At 37.5% G+C, this 27,859-nt stretch overlaps 2 protein-coding genes across 2 annotated transcripts in view; one reads left to right on the forward strand and one right to left on the reverse strand.

Annotated features, from left to right (window-relative positions):
• Positions 1–2,829, reverse strand: part of LOC134535951 (Kv channel-interacting protein 4-like) — a 142,355-nt gene extending 139,526 nt beyond the window's left edge. The window contains exon 1 of the mRNA XM_063375379.1: positions 2,602–2,829. Within this exon, the coding sequence (XP_063231449.1) occupies positions 2,602–2,605 (4 nt within the window). The 5' untranslated portion in view covers positions 2,606–2,829. The remainder of the gene's footprint in view (positions 1–2,601) is intronic.
• LOC134535950 (uncharacterized) overlaps positions 1–27,859 on the forward strand; it is a 326,840-nt gene that overhangs the window by 108,661 nt on the left and 190,320 nt on the right. The gene's annotated exons all lie outside the window — the stretch shown is intronic.

Raw genomic sequence — 27,859 nt, forward strand, 5'->3', positions numbered from 1 at the left:
GCGGCAGCATGAAATGTGTCATAAGATTAAATGTTAAATTTTAATTTCCCGCCACTTTTCGATACAACTCTCGCAAAACAGCGCTAGTCTCTATGATTTACATGTATCTCCATGCTAAATAAGCTGAGTGTTCGGTACAGAGCTGTATAGTATTTGTTTTAAGACTTACTGAGTCGGTTTTTTTCTCGCTTATACAATTTTCGTAAAAATAAAGGCCAGAGTACTTAAGAATCAGCAGTAAAAATAAGCCCTGTTTTAAGAAATATGACTGTGGATACAGTGTAATGGTTTATGATTGTCGTCAACAACGAGTGTAATAATTTGTGATTATCACTAAATGACACTCGTATTATATACACAGTCATATTTTAGTGACAGAACTAATTATAACAGTTTGTAATTACTAAATATTAAACTAGCCTTCAAACGCATATTATCCTAAATATCGTATAATATCGTCAAAAGAGGTAATTTTAATAAGAAATTTTATAGAAAACCCAAAAGATTATAGTTATTTCAATTTGAACTAATTCGCTTGAAAAAATAATAGATAAATAAATGTTAATACCAAAACTAACAGTTTCCGATACTAATGTTTTGTGTTCATGGCCTTAAATATATTCTCCAATAGCTACTTACAACAATTGGTTTTAGCCCAAAGAAATGTTTTTTTTATTATTTATCTTAGCAAAATTATCATTTATAAACGTAGTGCTTAACTTTTATCTCTATCGGTTAAACAGTGATGATGTTGCAAAGTTTTTAATTTTCGAGAAAAAATTAAGTTGGTGCTTTATTGAAGCTTATATATTTGAAATAGAAGTCATAATAATATTAAATATGGGGATTATCCTGAAATACGTAATTATTTTGTATTTTTTAACATATTGGTTTTATGTTAGTAAAAAAATAAAATATGACTAAGTACGGTAAAATAATCCTGACAAGTTTCTGAATTTAAAATTTCGTTACATATTACTCTACGAACGTTGTCGGTAATTAATTACAATCACAGTAGCCTATTACGTATAAGTATATTATAGAATTGAGACGTAGTTTCACGTCGTTGACAAAAACTAACACGAGACAAAAAAATATTTGATGCTGTCGACACTGAAATGAATTCAAGGGCAAGGATTAATTTAAGATAACAGTGTTTAACGTTATTTACATTCACCGGTTTTGTATTTGAGCAACAAAATCGGACTTAGAAGGCAAAATAAGAATTTTTAAATCAACAAAATACGTATTTTAGGGCAGATATAATAGAAATTTTTTTTAATAAGAAGTAATGCAAAATTCAGCTAAAATCTAACTACTGGTTTTTTTTTGTGTGCAAATACATAAATCTCGCATAATGTCTTATTGAATGAATATGAAAGTCAAAACGGAAGAGAACTAGGACTTAAAAAAAATATTTTTTTTTAGTTCAAGGAATGTTGCACGTTATTAGCTCACAGTGACTTTCACATAAGCGATATTGAGTTTATTTATTTGTCAAATAAAAATTATTTGGGATCCAATTTTTTCCTACAAATTTTGCGATTGCAGTGAGCGTGGAATTCTACGTACCGCACTGTGTGTAGACGGAAAACAGCGATCGGGTCCCATTGTTTGAGAATCGGAACGAAATAATTTTACCGTAATGCAGGTCTATCGCTGCACTTCGTCCGCAAATATTTGCACTTGTTGAAATGCTCCGAGAGGAGAGAAAACATGACGTCACAAAAAATATGCGCGTGGTTGGTACGCATGGTTTCGGCGAGGGACAATCCCCGGTCCCATTTTATCGCAAGCCGTGTACAGAACACAGCATGATTAACAGGAGGGCCAACATTTACTCTAGAGCCGGGGAAACATTTCGGCGGAGGACAGCAGACAGTGTTTACACGCAGCTGTCGCCGGAAAACGACATGGCGAATAATGTCACGGGCAAAATGGTTCGCACTCGACCACACTGGTAAAAAAAAGTAATAATAAAAACAAACGAAACACACAGTTGTGACCGCTGCAAACAAGTTATCACACAACGCTAAAAAATAACTCGAATGCAATGAAAGCTAACTATACATATACACTATCAGTAGCTGCAAGGTTACCATTATGTTGGGCCTTTTTTTTTATTTACCAAATGCAAAATTTTCTATGATTAACTGTTTCAACTGAAGATTGAAATCATTATTAATACAGAAGTGATTTTATGGTTCACCACGATGCAGTCATATTATTTCATCCTTCAAGCACAGGCAAGAATGAAACGGAATTTTCTAATAGTGTTCAGGAAAAAGTTCTAAAGAGTAAAGTCAACGGAAATATAGTTTCTAAGAGTTACAAGGAAAAAAAGATTCAACACGTCAGAAACACTCGCAAAACGCAAAAGGCGACAAAGACACCGGCAAGTTAACCCACAAATCAACAAAATTTTCGAGTATTGATTTGCGAGAACAATTTTTCGTTTTATAGTGGCGTTTACTTTGGGAGTGCTTCTCTACCGTCGGGGAAAAGATTGTTAGAGACAAGAGTCATAGGGAGATAGACAGAGAGATTATATTTAGTGAGACGATAGCTTCATGCAGATGCGTGGTTTTTTTTTTCTCTCACCCATAGCCTTGGGCTGACGCGGGAATCCGCCGTGCGCCGCGCGTCTTTGGTGGAGGGGGGGGAGGGGATATGTTGACGATAATTATGTGTGGGGTGTAATCGGTTAAGCTAACAAATAAAATAAAAATAACTGATGGTAAAGGGGGATGAACGACGTCTTCCCCCCCTAAAAGACGTGGTGGAGAGCCGTAGCGCGCGTCCGCGCCGCCCGCCGTCCGGACCGACTCTGGAGGCTAGAGCCCTTCCCCTCATTCCTCCCCTCCAACCCTTCAGGGCTCCCCACCACTCCCGCCCACGAGCTTCCAGCAGGGTCCGCGTGGCGGCGCCACCTGCTGCCTCGCGCGCGCATGCGCCGTGCGCCTAGACGCACGCTCTGCGACGGCACGGAAACGGCCTCTCATCTCCCGGGAAATTTCCACCATCGCGTCTGCTGCTTCATGGGTGTCGCAACCGGTGGAATAAAAGTCTTCAATTTCGTCCCCTCCAATAATATATTTAGTTTCGTAGTTTCGTAGTTTCTCCTGATGTTTAAATTAATGATTTTGTGTGGATATAGCACCAGCAGATATGTTAACTGTGTTTTTACAAATTAGTACTCTGAAATTTTTTTTATAAATAAATAAATTTTATAGTGCAACCAACTATAATTAGAATATTTAGGAAATAAAAATGCCTAAAACCACCTTTTTGCACCTTCAAACCCCAAATTTTCTCGGGGGAGGACCCCAGGACCTTTCCACTTTTTTTCCCCCAGGGGATGGATATTCCTCAAACAACTAAATCAATTGAAGTCCCCCCCCCCCCCCCAAAAAAAAAATATCCTTGCGACGCCCATGGCTGCTTCCACAGTTCACGGACACGCAACGAACGGCAACCAATGAAATTGCATTTTATGGGTACGTATCGTTAATTTAATTTAAAAAAACACTCTGTTAGGCTTTAAGATTATAGCACGGGCAGAATTTACATATATATGTATAACAGAAATAAACAAAGTAATAATAGAACACTAGATATCCTTTGTAATTGAAACAATTTTTTTTAAACGTATTTAGAACATGAATAAACATAGCTACCACCGCATCCAAATACCCGGCTTCTATTGGACGCACGGAACAACGTAAACGCAAGAGTTCAGCATTGCCGGGTTCATCTCCGTTTACGTGTCACTGTGGAGCGGGCCTTATCTCCGCATCGCCTCCACTCGAGACGGACGAGATTGGGAACTGTGTGTTATTGCAGCTAGGACCGCGGGTAGGAAGAAATAAATGCATATAACAAACAATAAATAATTAACGGGTAATTTATCATATGTAACATTCAGGAAGAACGCGAATTTATTAGCCTACAAAGGTATGCTCAGGTCGTATAAGTAGCACCGTTCAAGCAATATTGACGCCAAGGGGATGGTAAATATTTTTTTTAAATTAATGATTAAAAAATTTTATGCAGTGATTCAACACGTCCATCTCAATAATAATTATTAAGAAATTTTATTCCACAAATATCAAGTGTATCCTCCATATTCCAGTTAATGGTTCGATCAGGCGTAGAAATATATTTTCACTGACATTAAAATAATATTTTTTTTCCTCTCTGCGGTTACACGCTGTAGCCACTATAGAAACGTCAAAAATAAAAATCAAACGAGGATATGCCTTATCATGTCGGAAATTAAGCAAATAATTGAAAATTGGTAACACGGGAGAAGAATGCGTTCGATACCTCGGGGATAAATACCCGTTCAGCATGAAATCCGAACAAATTTTAATTTTCTTATAGAAAACTAGCACTATTAGCACAAGTTTCAATAACGTTGGTTCACCTTGTAATTTTCAACGATTTCGAACGTGATATTCGGGAAGGAAGTAGGCTATTTATAAAAATAATAACCTCATCAAATCATTGAGTCAAGAAGAAGTGAAATAAGCATGTATGTTAACAGTTTCCAGGGGTTAGCTCCCTGGAGAGCAAGGTCAAAGTTCACAGAACCCTTGCCACGTGACCAGGCAGTTGGATTCGTCCGCTCGTTCGGAAAATCTGCACAGGGTAAACATCGAGTGCTTCCGCGCTCTAGGTGAGAAGGGGGGAGGGGTGGGGGGAGGGGTTTAATATAAATGTTAATGGCGTCCGAAATCGCAGCTTCGGTCTCAGAGACGAGCGCATTCCAGCGCACGGGTTGTTCACGATATTGAAACTCCCGTTTACCGCCTGCTCTCGGCGCTTTGCTCTGCGCGCGTCGAAACAACCCGGTTCGGAAATAATTAGAATCCCAAGGGCGCACAGAAAATCCTCCCAAAAAACAATCCCCTGATTTTCTCCTTAGTAAGTCCTCCAAGTCTCTCTATCATTAATCGCTAGGGACATGCAGATTTCGCGAAAAGATCTCGAGACTAGATGAAAGTTAAAACACTGTAGCATCGTCTGTGTTTCGTGATTGGGCGAGTTTATCCCAGGTACATATCAATTGTAACTTCAACAATCACAGTGGTTCAGTGCGGAAGTAAACGCGTCCTGATTGGCTCGGTCAAAATAAGGCAACGGCTTCTCTCGCAGACGTCCGCCAATCACAAGGAAGAAACAACAGGTGCGGGCATACCTTTGTTGCAGTATAATAAGTGTTCAGACCTTTTCGCGAAAAATGCCTGTCCCTATAATCGCTGATCAAAACATGTAATATTGCAATATAAAACAACTACTGTCAATTTTTGCGATTCTTCCTAACAGTCGTGGTAAAATGTTTACACGGTTAAAATTCGAAACCAAGATCTTTAGACACATAAAATTTTTTTAAGTGTATGTGATGTTAAAATAGTTACATATAAAATACTTAGAAGGATTTTCGGAAATGGATTGACGTAAATTAAATGGGTTGTAGCCGGATTGTGATTGATTGGTCGCTGTGGGAAGCCATGATTGGAGGAAGATCTCGACAATCAGGCTGTGAATGGCCGTGTAGTAAAACGATGCCATAAACTAAACCATGCCTTCAATTGCTATCCGCCCTTGAAGATGGCTGCAACAAAGAACGTCGAAACGCGGCCCCAACCAAGACTCCAAGAAGTATTCATTGACTCCGGGTGCGATAACGTGCGATCTAAAGTTACTATGCATGAGGAGATAATTTAACACAGTGCACACATTTAAATGTTCTATAACGAGATGTGGGGACACTAACTCTGTTGATACTTTTACATAGAACTACTACATGATGCTATTTGTTAACATGGGTGTGTTTCCGAGTTTCGTATTATAAGTTTATTTGTAACATGAACAACATGAGAAAAACATGCGTTTGCTCGTTACCAATTACACAAGGGGGGGGGGGATCGTTAGCGCGGGGCATGACTTATTGAAGAGCTGAAATAAAATTTGAAATGTCAAATTAAGTTACTTATGCCTTCGCTTCGCGCACTCCCAGCCGAAGACAGAGTCACTTGTCTGTGTGTGTGTGTAGCTGCAAGCATCGCGAGTGATGTCAAAGGGCTGCTCTCCAAAAGGGCCGATTAGATTTGACTGTCAAATGGCGCACGAGAGGATCAGCGTTGCAGTGGTTCTCAGTACTGACGCGATTCATCTCCTGACAGACGTCACGGTGAATATTCGCCGTTTGGGAATAGATTTCTGCTTTTATAATTGTAGCATTGGTGCTGTCCGCAAACATCGATACAGATTATGAACAAACTACAGAAAATATGAACTCCTCATGAATACACTTTACTGAGAAAACTAACATCTTCAATTACTAATTAATATTACAATTTAAAAATGAATATAGCAAGCATTTACTATATAAATCATTTTTGTACTAGGACATAACGTGCGCGCAATACAAGGTTTGTATGTCACAATTTGCGGTATGATTAGCTGTGCACTTTGCCGACATGGCCTGCCACATAACAGGACTCTGGTATATCTCAGCTCATATGGTGACGGCTTTAGCGATAAACACAAGCATTTACGGACACACACCCTATTTGAAATGCCTGCCCCTTCCTCATGTTCATTTATAATGCAAATAAATTATACAACGGGAACATAACCTCACCTTATATAAATACACTTAAAAAGAACCTTGAAAAGATTATAAACACAATTTCTTTCTCTAATATCCACAATAAATATATGTTTTAAATTATATGGACAGTATTCAGTATCAATAACTAAAATGCATGATTTATAGCATATATATAATATTTATTAATGTAGTCTTTTGTTTATCCTGAAAAATTTCGTTGCATGGTGCGCGTGCATCGTGAAAATTCACTCTCATCATTTTATTTTTCATAACGCGCCTAAATAAGTATAACTTTGAAAAAATCCACTATCTGTTAGTTTTTTTTCGTTTATACATTTGGAATAACCGCACAGTGACTTTTGCTTAAGGGCGCTTGTCACTTGGTTCTCTTGGAGAATGTCACGAGAAGGGTTGGAAATGATCCAGAGGACTTGTGAAATGCCGCAACCCTTTGCCACCCCCCCCGGCGGTTTTGTCCACTACACAAGTGGAGAAGGTTCAGAGGAGGAAGGGGGTGGGAGTGGGTGGTGGGTGGATCAGGGAGGGAAGCGAATACCAGGAGGGCTGGAGCCAACCAATATATAGCATTCCGGGCCTTTCATCTCCCGCCTGTGATGGGGGAGCTGGAGACCCTCGCCTTAATGCGCTACCAGACGACTACCTGAAGACACGACCAGGCCTGCCAACACAAAACCCCACGCCAACTCGGGATATTTAGTATTTCCCCTAAAAATTGCAGCATCGAGTTATTCATAAAGGGCGAGTCTTTTAAAAGAGGCCCAATTGAAATAAACAAAAATTTCATTCTTATTGATAAAATGGTTATCCATAAATTTCTCGGGATCGAATGCTAGGAATGGCTGTGTATGGGTACATGCAAGACTAATTTAACAAATACCTAAGTTTAAAAGACAATGCCCAAATGCTGGAAAATCCGCCTTGTAACACTAGACCGCTTAGACAGATTGTTGGCACACTGTTCTGTATCTGTTCAAACACTTGTTCTTTTCACGCATATTCCACGGGGCCTCTTTAAAAAGACTCAACTCATACAAAAAAACTTTATAATGTCGGGAAATAAAAAAAATCTTCCAAAGCTCATTTACCTTCATTCTAGTTGCTCGGCGTATTATGTTACATTAAATATTTGTGGTCAATTTCTATTACAGTTAGTCATTCACTTGTATATTTCATAGAGAAATTTCCTTTTCTCTCTTGTTTGCTATTGTCACGGTATAAACAGAGCTGGGTCGACACTTAGGGTCGGATCGATGATTGAGCTGTGAAGGATGAAAAGTGCCTTTTGTTTTTCCCCACAACGTGACGGAGAGGGAAAAAAATGGCATTAGCACAAATACAGGATGTTCTCTAATAAATCAACATTTTTTGCAAAGAGCACAGAAAAAAAGAGCGAGAAATTCAGTTGGGCAAGAGAGCATAGCAAACGAGAGTTTCAAGAGAGACTCGAGAAAAATTACTCTAAAGAGGCAGTGACGGAGTGGTAAGGACCTCTTAAAGCTAAGTGACGTTTTTTCTTCGGAACATAAGGACGTATTTTCTAGCATATATACATTGCCTTTTAATCTTACATATTTGCTTGGTCTTTTATGAACATAAAACAGACACATGAATACCAGCTATACACAGCATTGGAACCCGAAAATTCAGGCTAACCATTTTATTATTACAAATGAAATTTTGCACATCTTAAAAAGTCCAACAATTTTTTCAAGGATTGTAACTTTTTCCTCTAACAACTAAAATGTTCGTGTATTACTCTCTTCTTCGGAATGTTTAATATTTTTTTACTACAATTTAGTGAAAGCACTTCTGTAATTTTTTGTTAAATAAAGAGGCATTCGGAATAAATAACATGTATTTGTAAGCTTATCTTGGATTAATTACTAAAATATTTAATTGTAACGATGGATACTGAACAACAGCGCCTGACAAACAAGAAGGCATGTTAATGGCTTTAAGAGATCTTGAAAAACGGGATTCGGAGAAGAAAAAAAAATCGTAAACTTCAATTGAGTCTTCTTCAAACATTGGTTGCTACGTCGCGTCAACTGCATGTGCGTCTTTAATTCATCGTTCCCACCCAGGAAAAATGCTGATATAAAAGACTTTGAACAGCACATGAGGCCATGGTTACATAAGAGGCTAGTATTATTATTTTTGTTTGTTTCTGGATTAGCAGGTACAGCTCGAGACACTTAGCACGTCCGTGGCTGCCGACACCGAAGCGTTGCTTGTCTCGCTTTATCCTGCGCCTGCTTGATACATTTGAAAAGAAAGTTTCAAAGGTAATATTGGACTAAGTGTGACTTAACATTTTATCCATCAAATGAAGTGAGACAGAAAACCTCAAACGCGTCCTAATCCTGCATACTTATCAAAGTTGTGTTAAGTTAGCTACAACTTATTTTAAAATTTAAAAAAATTGCAAAATTGAAAATTTTGAAGTTGTTATAACTTTTATGCATTTCTTAACTTTCGAAACGACTGTAAACCTAAAGCACATTAATATCGTAGCACAGTTAAATGAATACTCTACGAGCTTTACAAGTCCTAGACACATAATTCGCATTTTCCAGGTAAACTTCTCTACCTGAGACATTCATATTAACGTTATTTTACCTTTGTTATTGGTTTGGTGTCGCATGCGTCTTTCGCCATTTTACCACGTTTATTATTAACTCGGTTTTTGTCTTTCTGTCTTGTTCAGTACAAATTTTGCAATAGATTTTAAACTAACTTCCCCATGTGACAGAGACTTGAAACTTTGAACATAGCTCAAAAATGGATGACAATGGAATATTAACTTGCTTTCTTGTCTGTCTGTTTGCCACAAATTTGTTTTGTTTTACTCCTGGATTCGTATTGTTAGGCTACAAGCAGAACAGTACCGTGTTGCGGGATGCATAATGCAGTACTCCATAGGCGGTGCTCATATCAACGACTGCTCCAACACATTTTTTAAACCAAAATTTCACAGACTGATCAATAAGTTATTTAAAATCGATTGCAAAAATTCACACACAAGACTAAAAATCAGAAAAAAAATTAAAATTTATTTTTATATACCGCGTTTTTAAAACGGACTAAAAAGTATAAAATAATTTATTCTAGCCCCATACAGATTTATAACCATATACAGATTCCTTACCCCATTACTAGAGACCGGAAAAATTCGCGAATTCATTTCGCGATAGGCTAAAATACAAATCATTATACCTCAGTACTGCCTCTGCTATTGGTTCACAACTCACCTGGATGACTCTGGGCCAATGAGATACACCCAACCAAAGCTTTATCGAATCACAGGATGCTACGCTGGAACGTCTCACAAGACAGCTGCCAATGAGTGGGTGGCATTTGACCGAGTGTACGTAGAACTATGGAGTTCATCCTACAGGTCATTGAACCCGCGAATTTTTCCGGTCTCTACCCATTACAGATTGTCCTGAAAATTTGTGATTGTAAATTTTTAATAGCAAATAATATATTTGTAAGATTTAAAAAAAGTAGGGCGCATGAAATATAATATAATAGTAAGGAGTGTAGGGAGTAGCTGTCGTTGCGAAAACTCACACAACAGTAGTTAATCTCATTTGCAGTGCAATAAAATTCTTAATGTTATTTTGACCAAGGGTTGAGAACTCTCCGAAACTCTCAGAACTCCCAAACTCCCGCAGAGGCCGGCGTCGCTGCTTAAATACCCGAGGCACCCTTCTAGAACCGACGAGAGCCGCTGTGACGAGTCGCGTCATCCCGGGTCGACCCGACGCCCGAAACACCCAGAACAGCGAAGCTTGTTCACGCCACTCCTCGCGGCGGCCTCTGTAAGCCCGGAATCCCCCAGGCCGCTAAAGGTGACAATAGCCTGAGACGGGACGGTGCGCGGGATGGTGGAGGGGGGTGGGTAACGAGGACCCTTGTGGTCCGGCAAGGCACGCGTGGCATCCCTTACCTCAATGGACGAAGCATGACGTCAGTGGCCGTAAGGTGCCGCCAGCCAGCTCCGAACCTGACGCACGTCGCAATGCTGTCTGTGTTTGTCACAATATTAAGAAGGTTTGCAGTCACGGAAGTAAAGATATATATATTTTAATTTCAACCTCTGTTTTTTATAACTCTGTTTAGTTAAGGTTCGTATTATGAAGACATTTTTCAACCAAAAATTCTATATAATGTTTTAAAGGTTTACAATAAATTATAACGATTTTGATGGTGCAAGTAACTACTAACTACTGTATATACATATGCGTGTATAAATAATTTTCTTTGGTACACTTTTAGCATGCATGCCTTCTCTTACACGTAACCAGTGCCTACCGTATTATAGCATTAAAACTACGCAAAATAATGATTTAACATTTAAAAAAAAACCTACAAACAAATCACAATAATCGCTTATAAATCATTGACTACCTTAAAAACACTCAGTTTGAAACTAACGTAAGCCTAAAACTATTTTTCAATAAAATAAATTTGAATAAATTACAATAGAATATTGTTATTTATTTTAGTAGTTTTCACACACTCACTCATCAGTATTACATTGGTACATTGGTTAGGTGTCTGTGAGTTTAAAGTGCCAAAATTTCTTTAAGTGCTTTTAAAATATTTGGGTGGACCATGGGTGTATTGTTGAGCATTTTGTCGAGGCTGAATCGGAGTCAACTTTGGATTTCATGCATTGGCACCAAGCTAATCAACATAAAATAACACACAAATACTTCATACATACATACAGCAAAATCGATCTCATTTAACTAAGGAACAATGCTTCAGTCGAAGTAATATGCCAGAAAAATCTACCTCAAAAGATGTATTTTTGTATAAATGATTCTAAGCAAGTATTGGGCAGTTTCTAAATATTGTGTTGACCTCAAGTATGATACCGTTTCTCGTATTTTCATTCAGTGTTCTCAAACTTGCAAATAACTGATAAGTCAAAAACTCTGTTTTTTTTATTAAAGTTCTTTGAAACCATACCTGAAAAAAATTATTTCGTATCTATAATATTGTTACGAACGTGAGCAAGTCTGCAAGCGCAGGTGCACAGCTGGCTGACATCATGTGGCCGTGCAACATGAGACGTTCCGCGCGCACCTGGGTCGCCGCTTCCCCTCCCTCCAGCCCTCAGCTCCCCGTGCGGCGCTGTTTGACATCCGAAACCCGACAGCTGCGGAGTTACGCGAGCCGCCGACACGTGTATTTCTGCCGTCGGGACGGCGCGGAATGACGCGACTGGCCTCAGCCACGCTCGGGAGTTCTGGAAGGTGTCTGGGCCTATATATGTGCCCGGGACGCCGGACTCAGAGGGCAGAGAGAGAGAGAGAGAGAGAGAGAGTTCAGGGCGGGAGCTTTACCGCGGCGGAGTTTCCGGGGCGATAGTGCCACGGGTGCGGCAGAATGGCGAAGTCCTTGGACGAAGGTTCCAGGACAGGAGTTGAGCTCAGTCGGGAGTTTTCCCGCGGCGGAGTTTCTGGGCGATAGAGCGGCGAAGTCTCTGGAGGAAGGTTTCAGGGCGGAGAGTTAAGTTCCGGGCGATAGTGTCGCGGGCGTGTCGGAGTTCCAAGCGAAGTTCCGAGCGAGGCGTCAGGCGGATCCTCGGCGAAGGGTAGTGCGTCGGCGGCGGCGGAGTGCGGCGACGGAGTCTTGCGACGGAGATCCACGAGGGGTGCTGCGGCGAGAGTTATGCCAGAGGTGCGGCCCAGCGAGGTGTGCGTTGCGTGAAAACGAGTGACTGGGGAATAGACAATTCTTTAAGTGTAATTAATTATTTGGCAGTTTTATAAGATTAATTGTAAGTGACAATATAAGTGGCTATCAATAAAACTGTGTAGTGATAAAATCTTTAATTGGGCTATCCTTTACGAACCCGCGGTAAATCGTAACAATATTTAAGATTAAGTAAGACAACCTGTAGAGTTTTTTTTTAACCCATTTAAAAATAAAACGATATAATTTTTGAGTCATGATAACCTAATACTACCTCTAGCACGGTTCTGATATATCTTTGTGTGTGTGAGAGTAGACGTTTCAGGCTTTTGAAATAAATAGCTTAGTTTGGTTCCGGTTTCAATCATTGGCGACTCATATTTTACATTAAAAATAAATTTGTTCGGAAATCAATATTCTGTAAGCTTCTTACTTTATGTGTAAAGAAAATCTCTCGCCGGCTCAAAATATCCAAAATATTTTATCATTCATACGGGCTGAATGAGAATAAATCGGTTTTGAACCCACAGTTAGTAAAAAAAAAAGGGGGGGATTATGTAAAACTAATAAACTATAATGAAAGTAAAAAAAAAATAGTTTTTGATGACTTTCCCATAAGGTCTTAACTTAATCGTTCGTAGTGTTAATAGCACTCAAATTCTTGTTAAATTGCCAATGTTCCTTACGTTACACGTTATAAAATTAAAACTTCGAACAAGTATCGTAGGTTAAAAAAAATTGGTTGTCGGTAAAGTCAGTTTACGGACGATAGTTTAACGTGACATCGTCATAACAAAACATTGATGAAATGATTGCATACTTTTATGAATAAAATTGAATCATTTCTATTGAATTATCACTATTTTGTATGGATACAAAGAAGGAGTGAAATGAAATCTACAATTTAATTGATAAATTTACTTTTATTTGCACTCATTAATTCAAATATGTTTATTACTTTAACGAACAGATTATTTTAACTATAAATTTTATACATGTTTGCTATTTAACTTCTTCCAATCAATGTTATTCTGTTAAGGATAGGGCAATGATAGGAAAAATAGGAAATGAATGGGAGTGTTTCAATTTTAATGTGCCTCGAAAAGGTCAAATCGATGGTTGTTCCAATCGAGTGGAAGAGAGATAGATGTGGCGCAAGCGTACAATGAGCGTAACGGGACAACGCGTAACTGGACAATGAGTAATCCTTTTTCGTGCGTGCAGCCGGCGTTCATCGATTTATTAGACGTTGTCACGTCAAAACAAATGTACTTGAGACAAAGTGCCACACGCAGTTGGAAGTAAACTTTTATTTATTTATTTTTTTGCTACGCAAACATTACAAGCACTGGCCTAAACTCATAATAATTAGTAGAGCGGGTGGAGTTCGCACACGCGTGCGAGGCAGATGGAATTGCCAAGCGACCAGTTCAAAGGGCAAACGGTGTTCTGCTGCGCCCTTTGTCGAGTGGAGTCCCCCTCCTCCCATGCCCGAGACAAGCCGGTAACGCGAAAACATGGAAAAAGCTCCTTTGTTCAAATATTCCTTGTGTGCCACGAGTCCGTCTTTGCCGGCCCACGCTGGCTGCTCATTCCGGAATACGCAGCTCGTAAATGAATTCTAACGAGGCATGCGAAGCAATTTGTTATCCGCCCTTCCCGAATCGTCAAGAAGGTGGAAAACAGATCAAGGGTTAGCTGTGACGAAAGTATTACTTCTTGATTTTGTGCACTGCGAAATCATAAAGTCAATTAATTTTTTTTTTTTGCTCGAGCGAAATTCCAACTTGTGTTTTATTCTCTCTTTCACGTCCCTATAGGCCCGAGAATACACATATAATTTACATAACAGATGGTGCAACAGAATAATAGGAACGTGTATAAATATGATTATATTTTGACTGCCAAGTCAGCGCACCGTACTAATAGGCAATTCAATGTGACAAAAGGTAATTGTGATGTGTTTTTACAAAGTACCGGTTAGTAATATCGCCTCGCTTGGTATGTAAAGTTTGTTTAGGAATAAATTAATTCGTAGGGGCAGACATTTTAAGCGGAAAAAAAAATCCAAACGCCCAGTATTCTTAAGGTATTCCCAGACCAGCGGTTTCTTCATTGTAGTTGGCGGTCGTCTACAAGAGGAGACATTGCCTTATTCGACCCGAGTTATTCAGGACGTGTTTGCTTCAGCACTGAATAATCGTAATTGGTGTTCCTGAGATAAAAATTGTACCTGAGATAAATTTGACCAATCGCTAAGCACAGACGACGCTACAGTGTTTTCACTCTCAGCTAGTCACGAAATATGTATTTTCGCGAGAAATACATGCCCATACTAATGAGGTGTGTCCGGGCAGCGTCAATCCATATTAATTAGTGGCAGCGATTAACGTGATCGTCTGCCATGCTGATAATTATGATGGACGGATCGACACTGACAGTCTTTCCTCCCGAAACAGCAATTAACGGCAATGAAGACAAATGGTCCGTGAGGTACAAAATGTTCGCAACGTCGTCGGTGCGTTATGTACTTTTCGCCGCACGGATTTGCACAATACAGCTGGTGAAACTGCAAGTGAGTGAGTGAGTGAGTGCCTGACGAGCAATAAATGTTTCAGTCCAAGTGTAGACCTACCTAGCCTTGGATTGAGTATAAAAAAAATCTCGGAAGAAAAGAAGAATGGATTTATGAAAAATCGTAATTCGCTCCTATATGTATCAAATACGTTAAGGATTAACAACGGACTGTTTCACAAAAACAATTCTGCACTTTTGACAAAATATTCCTTAGGAAACCATTTGCCAAGAATTCTGAGTATTTTTTTTGTTTTCCGAAAATTGGTGCATGATTTTATATTTTAATTGTTGTTAAGTTCATGCATAATTTTATTTAAACCACTGAAAAGATAATAGAAAATTCAATAATTTGATTTAATTTTGTTTTATCACGCTTATTCTGTGCGCAGTTAATACTATTTATTGGATGTACAGTGATCACACAAGTGATACATTCCCAGGTAAGAATCCGAACCCAGTATTACTGCAAACACTATTTTGTAGCGAGACAGTCGTTTTCCTGTAAATGTACAACATTAATAAATATGTTTTTTTTATTAATTATTCTGTTCGATTAACAAAAAAAATATTGGTTGTCTGTAAAGTCGGTTTACGGACGATAGTTTAACGTGACAACGTCATAACAAAACATTGATGAAATGATTGCATACTTTTATGAATAAAATTGAATCAATTTTATTTTAATAATAAAAGAGTAAATAAAAGAAATTATACTAGTAATCAGATTTTTAAAATGTAAGAATAATTAACCTTTATTGCCGAAATTGTTTCTGTAATAAGCAATGAAAACCACAGTAACTTTATAAACAGTCGACGAAACAGTTCACGTGTAGATGACTTGTAATAAATTTTAAAAACTGGCGTTTAGCTACAAAATTTAAATATAATTATCAATAAGTTTTCATATAAATAAAGTGTAATCAAATATCTAGCATGACCTATTATTACTGCACTCGCCGAAAGATGCTACTTTTTTAAATAATAAAAGAATAAATACTTTAAATTATACTAGTAATCAGATTCATTTTCTTACGTACATTTGACGTAGAAATTATTTCATATTACACATTTATAAACAAAGTTTTAAGTTTTCACTTCTGTCGGTGCGGCGCAAGCGTACAATCAGCGTAACGGGACACAGCGTAACGGAAAAATGTGCGTAACGGGACACTTTTTCGCGCGTGCAGCCGGCGTTCATCGATTTATTAGACGTTGTCACGTCAAAATAAATCCAGTGCGCTGGAAAATTAAAATGAAATTGAAAAACATATAACAAACTCTTTGTATTTTTTACAGTAAACACAACCTATGTGGTGGGTGGAATTTCGTCTCCTGTGGCTCTACGTGGGGGCCATGGTTCGATGCCTGGACCTGACGATCAGATAACAACGAGGTCCGCGACTGCTTTGGAGACAACACAGTTTGTGTCGTAATCCTGCTGCGTTATCATCGTCTTAATATGCAACCGTTCCGAGCAAACAACAAACACCGTATTCGTTTAAAATTTACGATACTTACATGTCGATAAAAAATAAACAACTCTATTCGTTATTGATGTGTATACATTTTTTAGCTTTCGGTACAAGGCATTTGGTTAGGATTAATTTCTTTAAACCTGGAATGGAATTCATTGAACGGAAATGTACACCTAGATGGCGGACTTACGTCTATCACCCGTATGTAGTCACTTTCGTAAACATTAGACAACATACCAAACGTATTATTGTGCCAATTGAAACATTATGATAGTGAAACTACCCTGGAATGTAGTTAAAAATCTAAAATAGTCATAGTTAAAAGTAATCCCCATTATTAGAATATAAGAAAACTGGCATTACAATGTCATAATGCATATTCTCCTTCAAATTTCCCAACAGCGTAGAGCTAGCGCTCATTAACCTCAACGGACATTATTCAAATATCGTCACTAGAATTTTTTTTTACATTTTTTAATTACATTATAATAAAATAATTGTATATATTAATAATGTTGAATCAGCTCAGTAAGGTCAAGGTTTGTTTGTAGGAAGTATTTGGTAAAAAGTAATATACAATTATATGCTAAGTATTATAATTAATGTTTTAAAATGTTTCAGGTTAATATTTTAGTAATTCCCTGGAAGTATAACTTCTAACGTGTGCAAAAAAAATTTATAGTTTCAACTATTCGGTGAATTTTAACAAGATGGGCAGTATTTTAATAAAATTCCTTGTAGAAACCAGGTCCAGAGACGAGGTTTTATCGAAGCCGTTTCTTATATTTTAAATTTTTCTGTGGTTACGTGCTGCTCTGCTAGCTTCATCTGATGGTGCCAAGCAACGTTTAAGATTGAGGCAGCGAATTCTAGTGGCGAGTGCAGAAAGTATGTTTGTGATTCGCACCCAGAATTTTTGGTATTTGGAAAGCGAATATTTTATTTATCAGTAGGGGCATGCAGATTTCGCGGAAAGATTTCGAGACTAGATGAAAGTTAAAACACTGTAGCGTCGTCTGTGTTTCGTGATTGGGAGAGTTTCTCCCAGATACATATCGATTGTAACAACACCAACCACAGTTATTCAGTGCTGAAGCAAACGCGTCCTGAGTGGCTCGGTCAAATAAGGCAACGACTTCTCTCGCAGACGGCGGTCAATCACAAGGAAGAACCACAGGTGCGAGTATACCTTGTTGCAGTCTAATAAGTGTTAAGATCTTTTCGCGAAAAATGCCTGTCCCTATTTATCAGTTTAGTTATCACGCTCAGCATTAATTTTAAAGAATTCTATCTTAAATTTAGTGTCCGAGTTTCGTATTTTAATGTTATTTGCAACGTAAGAACACATGAATTTGTTTGTTACTGATGAGTAGAGACCGGAAAAATTCGCGGGTTCAATGACCTTTAGGATAGACTCCAATATCCTTTACACACTCGGGAAAATGCCAACTGTTCATTGGCTGCTGACTTGTGAGTCGTCACGACTGGGTGGCCTGTGATTCGACACTTCTATGAGTGAGGGTCTCTAATTGGCCCTCAGTCCTCCAGATTAACAGTGGACCAATGGCAGAAGCAGCACTAAGGTATAATTATTTGAATTTTAGCATAGCACGTAATGAACCCGCGAATTTTTCAGGTCTCTACTGATGAGGTTAGATGTTTACATATCCCCGGTGGAACTGAAAATATGGCTCATTTTTTTTTATCGTTACATAAAATTTATGATAATATTAAACATCCGATTCTTTAGAGCTTACGTGAAAATAATTTAGCTACTAGTCTATAAAATTTTCTTTGTTAGATTACAAAAAAAAATGCGATCGATCTCAGATAAAATTCAAATAATATTTTACCACACGCTGAAAGGATTTGATGGTCTCGGTTGAGACCACGTCAGTAAAACCTTTTTTTTTTAACTTTTGGTGCAGGAAAGATAAAAGGGTTTATTTACATTATCAAATAATGCACAGAGGTTAAGGTTTGGTATCTCTCGGCGATGGAGTCATTTTCATTCTCTTTTCATTAAAATAAATGAAGGGATTTTCCTGTAAATTTATCTCGATAGCTCTTTTGCGTTTTTTTGCATGTTTCTTGCAGTGGGGAAGATCCATTTAAATAATTATTTTGGACCCACGCCTTTGCTAGTTTTCACTGCATGTTAGAGAAAACCCAAAAAAAAAAAAAAAAACTGGAAAAGAAATATGAACACGCGATCACACAGGAAACAAGCCATAATCAGCCCACCCCCCCTCCCTGTTTGCCAGTTTCTTTGTGCCTGCTGACCCTCAGATAATAGTAATGACTAGGGGCAGTAATTTTTCGCGAATAAATCTGAACGCTTATTAGACTGCAACAAGGTACACCGGCACCAGCTGTTTCTTTCTTGTGATTGGCGGCCGTCTGTGGGAGACTTCGTTGCCTTTTTTTTTTTTTACCGAGCAACTCAGGACGCGTTTGCTTCCGCGCTGAATTGCTCTGATTGGTGTTGTATCGATCGAAATGTACCTGAAAGAAATTCACCCAATCACGAAACACAGACGGTGCCACAGTGTTTTAACTTATAACTAGTCTCGGAATCTTTTCGCGAAATATGCATGGCCCTAGTAATGACGAGAATGCGGCATGTAACACAGAGACATGAGACTACTCAAAATCAATGAGGCACCTTATCGGGGCGTAAAACATAATTTCCCATGAACATGTCCAACCCCCCTCCCCCCATTCACGGGACTTTTAATGTAAATTTTGAAACTTTTCGTGAACACGTGAAAACATATATTTTTAAATTGTTTTCGTGTTTTTTTTAATGGGGTTCTACCTTCCTCCTACCCAATTAGGTCAGTATTTCTGTGTTCCATTCAAGATTTTTTTTTTACTTAGACGTAATATTAAAAAAAAACGCAAGGACTCATTGTCGTTAGTTCAACAATAAAGCGGTACCTAGTTATATATATATATTTTTTCGTTGGACATAGTAGCTGGCAGATAAGCAGATAGATGAAGTTTCTTATAGACATCTCTCATGCTTCGAGAGATACTCCTGTTGGCTCGTAGCTCGGTGGGAACTTACGGAGCAATTCAGCTGGAAAGCCAGCGATAGCTTGGAAATGAATGGTTACAACCACCCTCCCCCCCTCCCTTTCCAGCGCCTTTTCCACCTCCTTTAATACCTCTCAAAAGGGGGAAAAAAGGGGGAAATAAACATCGTCTCTTGATGCTTAAAAGCAATTTCCTATTTTATGGCGATGCTTAAACTTCGAGTAGGCGTGGTTGTCCTCAAAACTTAGGCTAGTAAACATTTATAACCTCTACACGATTTAATTTAAAATTTTTTTCTGAAAATGTACCCTTTTCATTTTTTCAGTGGAAACCCTTGAAAAAAATTTCATGACGTTATTTAAATTATTTATAATAAAATACTGTAAACGTTTTTATTTCATATTTACCGTGTCGGCAGTTAACTGTATGTCTGTACTTATAAATAATAACTTGCAAAAATTTGACTTACTTGGATGTAAATTTTGAAAATATTTTACCCGTTAAAAAAAACGTTTCTATTATGTTGTTTTCGTGATCCGTGAATTAATTTTTAAAAATAGCTGTTTTCCTTCCAATTTTCGTAAGTTTTATAGCCTCACATAATTAATGTCTATAGATTTTATACAATAAAAAATTTGTTAATAAATAAGTCACTAACTTTTGATCAGATACTGCGCAGATTATTTATGAGTAAATGCAGAAAATTTTAAAACGCACACATGTGTATTATTATTTTTTACCTAAAATACACTCCAATTAAAGCAAAATAAAAGAAATAATAACGTGTAAGCCTACATTAAGTATCTACAACAGTTCCATTGGTAAACAGAAACGGCAGTAAGTTGACGCGGTCCCTATATTCTCTTTCAGATGCCAATTCTTACATACTATTTCAGATTCAATTTGATTTGACATCTGAATTTTACAACGTACCAGACTAATCAAACTCAGATTAATGCGAAACCAGTTTAGATGATTATGTATTTATTATTAGGTTGTTAGTTAATTTTGATAATATTCGGCTGAAAAAAAAAAAACTCAATATTTGCTGAAGCACGTGTAGGGGGCGGGGGGGGGGGGGGGATGTGATGTGATTTACAGTACTCGCCAGTGATGTGGAAACATCTAACTCCGGTAACGAGCAAATTCATGTGTTCTCATATTGAAAATAAACTATAATATTAACCTGACATATTTTTAAAAACCCATATTATAACACTAAGTACATGTTTGCATATTCATTTTTTACTTAAAAGACTCAAATTTAAATTACAAACAAACCTTAAGAATGTTCAGTTTAGACACATTTAACAGATTTTTATTGCAAGTGAACGTATTTTCAATGTAGTGCTTCGTCGGCTCACTAGCGGCGCTGCAGGCATGGCTGTTGCCATCTGCTCATTTTTTTTTTCCTTCGGCAATCAACTTGTTAAATATGGTACATCTTTAAGTGATAATGCTGGTACAATACAGTAACATATTATACCTAAGTTATGAAATTGCCATTTGTGTGGGCCTGAGCCTAAAAAAATGGTTGTCTGTAAAGTCGGTTTACGGACGATAGTTTAACGTGACGTCATAACAAAACATTGATGAAATGATTGCATACGTTTATGAATAAAATGGAATCATTTTTATCGAATTATCATTATTTTGTATGGATACAAAGAAGGAGTGAAATGAAATCCACAATTTAATTGATAAATTTACTTTTATTTGCACTCATTAATTCAAATATGTTTATTTCTTTAACGAACAGATTATTTTAACTATAACTTTTATACATGTTTGCTATTTAACTTCTTTCAATCTGTGTTAATTCTGTTAAGGATAGGACGATGATAGGAAAAGTAGGAAACGAATGGGAGTGTTTCAAGTTTAAAGTGCCTCGAAAAAGTCAAATCGATGGTTGTTCTAATCGAGTGGCAGAGAGATAGATGCGGCGCAAGCGTACAATGATCGTAACGGGACACAGCGTTACGGGACAATGTGAGTTTCGGGACACTTTTTCGTGCGTGCAGGTGGCGTTCATCGATTTATTAGACGTTGCCACGTCAAAAAAATTTCAGTTTCTAGGGTGTAAAGAGGCTTCAGAATAGCGAGAGTATTTTAACAGTTGACGTATCCGCATCCACAAGACCTCGCCACACCCGACCGCTCTGTGTCGTCACAGAAGTGCAAGTGGAACAAACATGGCGCCGAACGGAATCCCAGTTTAACCACTCGCTTCCTCGCCATTCGGATTTCCGTTATATACTACTTATATTACCTACAGTTTCCGTTACCACTTTTCGTTGCCTCTTGATGTCACCATCTCTCATCTTGCCCTACCGTCAAGAGGCGTAGTTTTCAGCCTTTTCAACCAGGATGGCAAGGCGTACCGGGGGTCTGGGGTGTGTGGAATACCCGCTCGTGCAAGGGGGGGGGGGGGGGGAGGGTTTCCGGGAGTTGTCCCCCAAAAAACGAAAAAAAAAAACTAGCATTAATTTGTTAGTTTTAAAAACTTTTTCTGACTATTTTCACCATGAATCACAAAATAATTGCTAACATTCTCTACTTACCCTTAAATATTAATTTATAATTACTTCAATTCACAGCCAAACCATTTTTTTTTAAAGTGGATATCATTTACACAATAAGGCTTGATTGCTAATGAATAGAGACCTGTAAAATTCGCGGAATCATTTCGCGATAGGATAGAGTCCAAATACTTTTGACATTATTTTGCTTCAGTGATTGGGCCGCAGTTTATCTGAAGGACTCTGGGTCAATGAAAAATCTTTAACAGAAGAATTAGCGAATCATGATCATTCCAGTCAACAGGTGTTACGAGTTGGTAACCAATCAGCAGATGTAATTTGCTCGAGTGCATAGAGTATAATGTAGTCCATCCTTTAGGGATTTGAAATCGCGAATTTTACAGGTCTCTACTAATAAATCAAGAAGTTGCCGTGCTTGAAAAAAAAAATTAACTGTTCGTAAATTATTGATATTTTAACTTCAAAACGGGGTGGCTAAATACTGGGTTGTAAAATTCTGTAGTGGAAACTGCTGGCTCCTTGCCACCCCTAGAATTACGCCGATACCTACCTTCTGTAAAGTGGTTCCACGTCAGAACCCACGCCTTATCTGGGATGCAGTGCACCATGTTTGCTAACCCGCCCGGGGGTACGGCGGGCTAGTTGGGTGGCGAACCTGCGGTGTGAGCACGAATATTCCATGATCTGCTGCGCACTGGTCAAGGGGAGACGTACAACGCCATCTTGTATTTTGTTCGTTCTTTTGTCGTGATTCCCATTATGAAATACCTGTATTTTTTTTTCACGGCAAAGCATAATCGATTACATAGCTGGAATAAGAGCGCATGGGCGTACGTGCCATTTTTGTGTCCATAATTTAAATTATACATACGCACAAGGTGCGTATGATCATACATTCCTCAATATTTATATAGAAATATTTAGTTTTTTATAGGATATTTTTATATGGTGTAAATTTTATATTTAATTTTTATATGGTGTAAATTAAAGGGCATAGGTTACAGGATTTGCCTAGTTACCATAGTTTATTATGTTGAAGAAATATCAATGTCATGTAAGTATAGTTATACTAACATATTATTTAAAAAAAAATGTTTTTAAACTATTTAAGAAGCAGTTAGTATTATATATATATATTATGTTTAAAGCTGGTGGCATAGTCTAAAGACACACCTAAGGCATTAGATAATATAGATATACAAACATGTTATGTTAAATCATTTTAAAACTATAAATTATGGATAAATTAGCGTAGTCTGAAGACAAAAGTAATTCATGAGATATTAGTTATATTAACATTTGATTTAAAATTATTTTAATAATATTTGTTATGCTATACTATAGGAATAAAAGGCGCATAATCATAGACAAATTTATGCAAAAGATTTATATTTAATAACTTTTTAATAGGGATTACGTTGAAAGGCATAACTATGCTTAGCTATTTATATTCACATTAGTTTTTTTAGTAAAGAACTCGTAAGAACATAATTTTTTTCTGAGATATTCTTAATGTATAAATACATATATAAGACTATATAAGACTATTGTATATCATGATCTCAGGTGGCCAAGCGGGTAAAGGCGTATGCTTTATTTTGGACTATTATCAAAGTAAAGCACAATCGAGTGTAATTGGTACTTTGATATTTATAAAATTAGTATATATATATATATACACACACACACACACACGAGTTAATCACGTGGCTCCGCCAACTTTTCGAGGTTTCTGAGACTTCCGTGCAGACACAGCACGGTTGTTATGCATTTCCGTTCCATATTCACGAAATTACTCCTACAAAACGGAGCACACAAAGAGCTAAGTAATGTTTACAAATCAAACAATTTCTTAGCTCTAAGGCTCAAGTAAAATTTTTTCTGCGTTCCTTGAGAAATCAAGCCATAATTTAGTACATAATTTAAATTTTCACTTGCAGCAAAATATTCGTACCTACATTATATTTAAATATCGTGCAGCTAGAATAAAATATTTCTGAAACAGACCGCTAGACAAGTATGAATTTTTTTTCAATTTTTTGAGTGAGTAGAATCACAATGCTATCAGAGATCGAATTTCGGGGCCAAATTTTCTGAAGCCCCATTGTAACTAAACAGAATAAGAGATAAGTACATTTAAGTTAATGATATGTATTAAAATCCTAGTGTTTAGTGTATGCTTTAAGAGTCAAATATGAAAAGCGATTTAGCAAAAATTTATTCTTTAAATACTTACAAATGTCAGCTCAGTACTTGCCAGGAATGCTGTGAAAACCGTAATGATGAGCACCAAAACTAATTTTCGGGATTGTGTTTGCTTCCTTGAGGCACATGGCTACGGAATGCATTCGAAAACGAGTCCCAAACGAACCCAACTGCTCGCCGAAAGTTTTTAAACATCCCAACACTACCACGATGCATCCTCTTGCGACGAGACTTCAGCTTCGATGTCTTGGCATGCGAAGTATTCTCTTCGTCGACTTCGTCAACTGATGTTTCAGACTCCGACTCCTCCTGAAAAGTGCTGCTTACCTTTCCATCAGCCATTTCTTCCACTGGAATTCCATTCCATACGTCGCTCGATGGCAACATTTCCCGATAATCTGGAGCTTCTGGCGACAAAATATTTTCCTCACTAGGAACCAAAACTTCTGAATCTGTCCCTTTACTTAAGCTACCTCCTCTTTTGGTTTCGCAAATCTTTTCACCAATTGAAGCTGATGTTTTTACAGACAAAGCATCATTTTTTCCGTAGTCGTGAACTCGGATTACCTCAGCATTTTTCACGCACTCATCTTCCTTGAGAGAATCTGGTAGCTTCATTTTATGAGGGTCATCAGACTTGAATTGAGTACCAGGATCTTGCACAGAGTTTGGCAATAGCTGAGAGTCAATGGCCAACTCAGAAATTCCCCTGACTGTGTGTGGCATCTCAACATACGGAGTTTTACTATCATGCTCAGTTGCAGCTTTTTCACCAATTAAACTGCACTTATTATTCTCTACGACGGGAGACTGTTCTTCTGATATTATTTCAGAATCAAGGACAGATATTTGAACGAGCTTATGTGAAGTGCTAGATAAGTCATCTAAAGATTCGTAAGTGATTTCATGGTTTTGTGAGGAAGGAATTTCTTTTATTTGAACACCATCCATATCAGAAAATGTAGCTGATGTATGCATCAGACCGGCATGAAAATTTTTTGAAGTCAAAATCGTTTTACCATCAGCACAGATATCATTCTCGCCTACATCAGTAACAATATAATCAATTTTATTAGCAGTATCTGATAACACGTATGCTTCCTCTGACCTCTGAGGTACATGTTCTATGGTTATTCTCATATTTGACTCGCATTTTTCATCAACATTATGCATGTGTTCAATCTGAAAGCTATCGAAACATTCTTCAGTATTTTCTTTCGCCATTGTACAAACATAGGCATTTTTCATCACACACGGAAGTTCTATAGCTGTGTTAGACACTGGAAGTGTGTTATCAAGCATGTTGTGCCGACTGAAAGAAAAACTAGAGTTATTTTCTTTCGAGTTATTTACGCGATCGTTTTCATAAACTCTACACGAGGAAATTTCACCATCATTAGATAAGCTATTTTGCAAGTGCCCGGTATCTGTGTCTGGTTTGAGAAAGTCTTTAGGATATAGAAGGGAACTTCTAAGCAGTATTTCTTCACTGGAAATGCTACGTGTGCTAATGCTACAATCAAGTTCTGTTTGGTTTTCATGATGCTCAACTTCTGCAGTATCATCATCACTGTTGTAAGTGTTCGTGAGTGGGGAAAAGTAAGCATCGACAATATTAAGCATAATGTCGAATGGTTTTAAATAAAATCTCGACGATCGTTTAAGGGGACAAAAATCTGCATCTTTATCTGACTCTGACTCTGAAGGCTCCTGCGGGTACTCAGAATTTGTAATGTAATCAGGATCCAAAATATCCTGTCCCTCAAGTAAGCTGTTGTTGGGAATAACATCGGGAATTTTTGGACTGTAGTCTGTCACTCGTACACACATTTCATTCAAAATTTCCGTTTCATTTGTATATTTTCCATTTATTTCTGTTAAGTTTTCTGTGACTTGGCTATCACTATCCGGAGACTGTTTTGACTGTGGAAACAAATTTCCCGATTGAGCTCCTAATTTCAACTCGTGTGCCAAATTATTTAAAATATTTAAACCACTTTTTAAACTTTCAATTGTATCCACAACATAATCAAATTCTGAACTCAATTCTTCTTCACATTCATTTATATCAGTGAGAACCAATTTTCCAGATAGTTCAATATGTGGGTTAGATAAATGCTCATCAGTTTCTAGCTGTTTGTCAACAATATTTTTGTCCATGCATATTGATTTATCTTGTTTCCCATCCACTGATGTACAGTGATTTTGAAGTGGAATTTGTACTATGCCAGCAGTATTATCATACACATTTAAGTATTTAGTCTCACCTGTGACTTCAGAATCTTCGTGATCAGGGTTACCAAAAACCAAATCTTGTGTTTTCGTAACAGCGACTGAAGGTGTTTTAAATTCGTGAGCTTTTATTAAAAATTCACTATCATGTTTTGCATAGTCTTCTTTCTGAAAATCTTCTGGGTGTACACATTTTCTTGACACTTCACAGCATTCTTGATCAGCTAAGCCTTCCAAATGATAAAAATTATTGCTGATATTAACAGAATAACATTCTAATTCTTGAATTTTTTCAACATTTTCCAGGGATATTTTTTTGCAAACTTCATAGGAGAGATTATTGCCAGTATTTTCAGGATTACTACTGCTAGGTTCCAGATAATCTTCCATATTAATATGAACACTTCCGAGTAACTTGGGAATATCCGCTTCTTTGGTATCTACAACTATAGTTTCGTAATTAATTTCTCTGTCAAAATTACTTAATGTTTCCTCACAACACGTGTTTATTGCGTCAAATTTATTTTCTTTATTAATAAGAGACTTGTCAAATTCTTCAGCAGCACCATTTAATATCTGTGAGACAATATTTTTGATCATAGCGATCTTGTAATCTTGTGTATAGTTGGACGTATCCTCAATTTCTTCATATAAATTTGTCTTTGAACCAGCACATAACCCTATATTAGGAAGTTCCGTCAAACTTTCATAGTAATTTTTGTTCTTGATTTGTTTTTCTTCCAAGCATTCTACTTCGTCTATTGGCTGAGTTGATTCTTTTTCAGTCGTATCTATACAAATCTCTAATCCTTTGGTGATCGGAACTAAAAATGATTCTGAACACTTTTCTTCTTTCTCGAAGTACATTTTCCCCATGAAACCTACTGGCTCTTCTAGTTTTGGTTTTTCGGTTTCTAAAACATAGTGTACCGTCACTGCAGACGGAAAGCATTCTTTTAAAATTTCTCCTGCTAAATCGACCACTTTGGAAGGGTTTTCATAGTTTGTTGATTCGAAATCTTTCTTCTCAGGAATCAGAGTCAAGTTACGAGTTAGCTGTTCATCTGTTACTGCTTTATGGAAATTCAATTGCGCTTCATTTAGTTCTGGCATCTGAGTTTCATTAGGATATCTGCATTTTTCAAATTCTTCAACAGCAATGTTCTGACCTTCTGGTAATATTGGTCCTAAAGATATAACCTCGCTATTTAATTCTTCATTAAGAAGCAACGATTTTTCCAATAGAGTCCCAGGTACATCAGCTATTCCATGACAAACTGCGTCAAGTTTAGATTTTTCATCCATCGCTTCCATGTCCAGAAAACCATCGGTACGTTTTTCTGGCAAATGATAAGAAAATCCTACGTTTTCACTCATTTCACGCTCCTTGTCAAGCCACTGTTTGAAACAGAATCGCTCTGGACTGGCGCAAATAAAATCAG

The sequence above is a fragment of the Bacillus rossius genome, chromosome 10 (assembly GCF_032445375.1).
Source record: "Bacillus rossius redtenbacheri isolate Brsri chromosome 10, Brsri_v3, whole genome shotgun sequence".
NCBI classification, from domain to species: Eukaryota; Metazoa; Arthropoda; class Insecta; order Phasmatodea; family Bacillidae; genus Bacillus; species Bacillus rossius.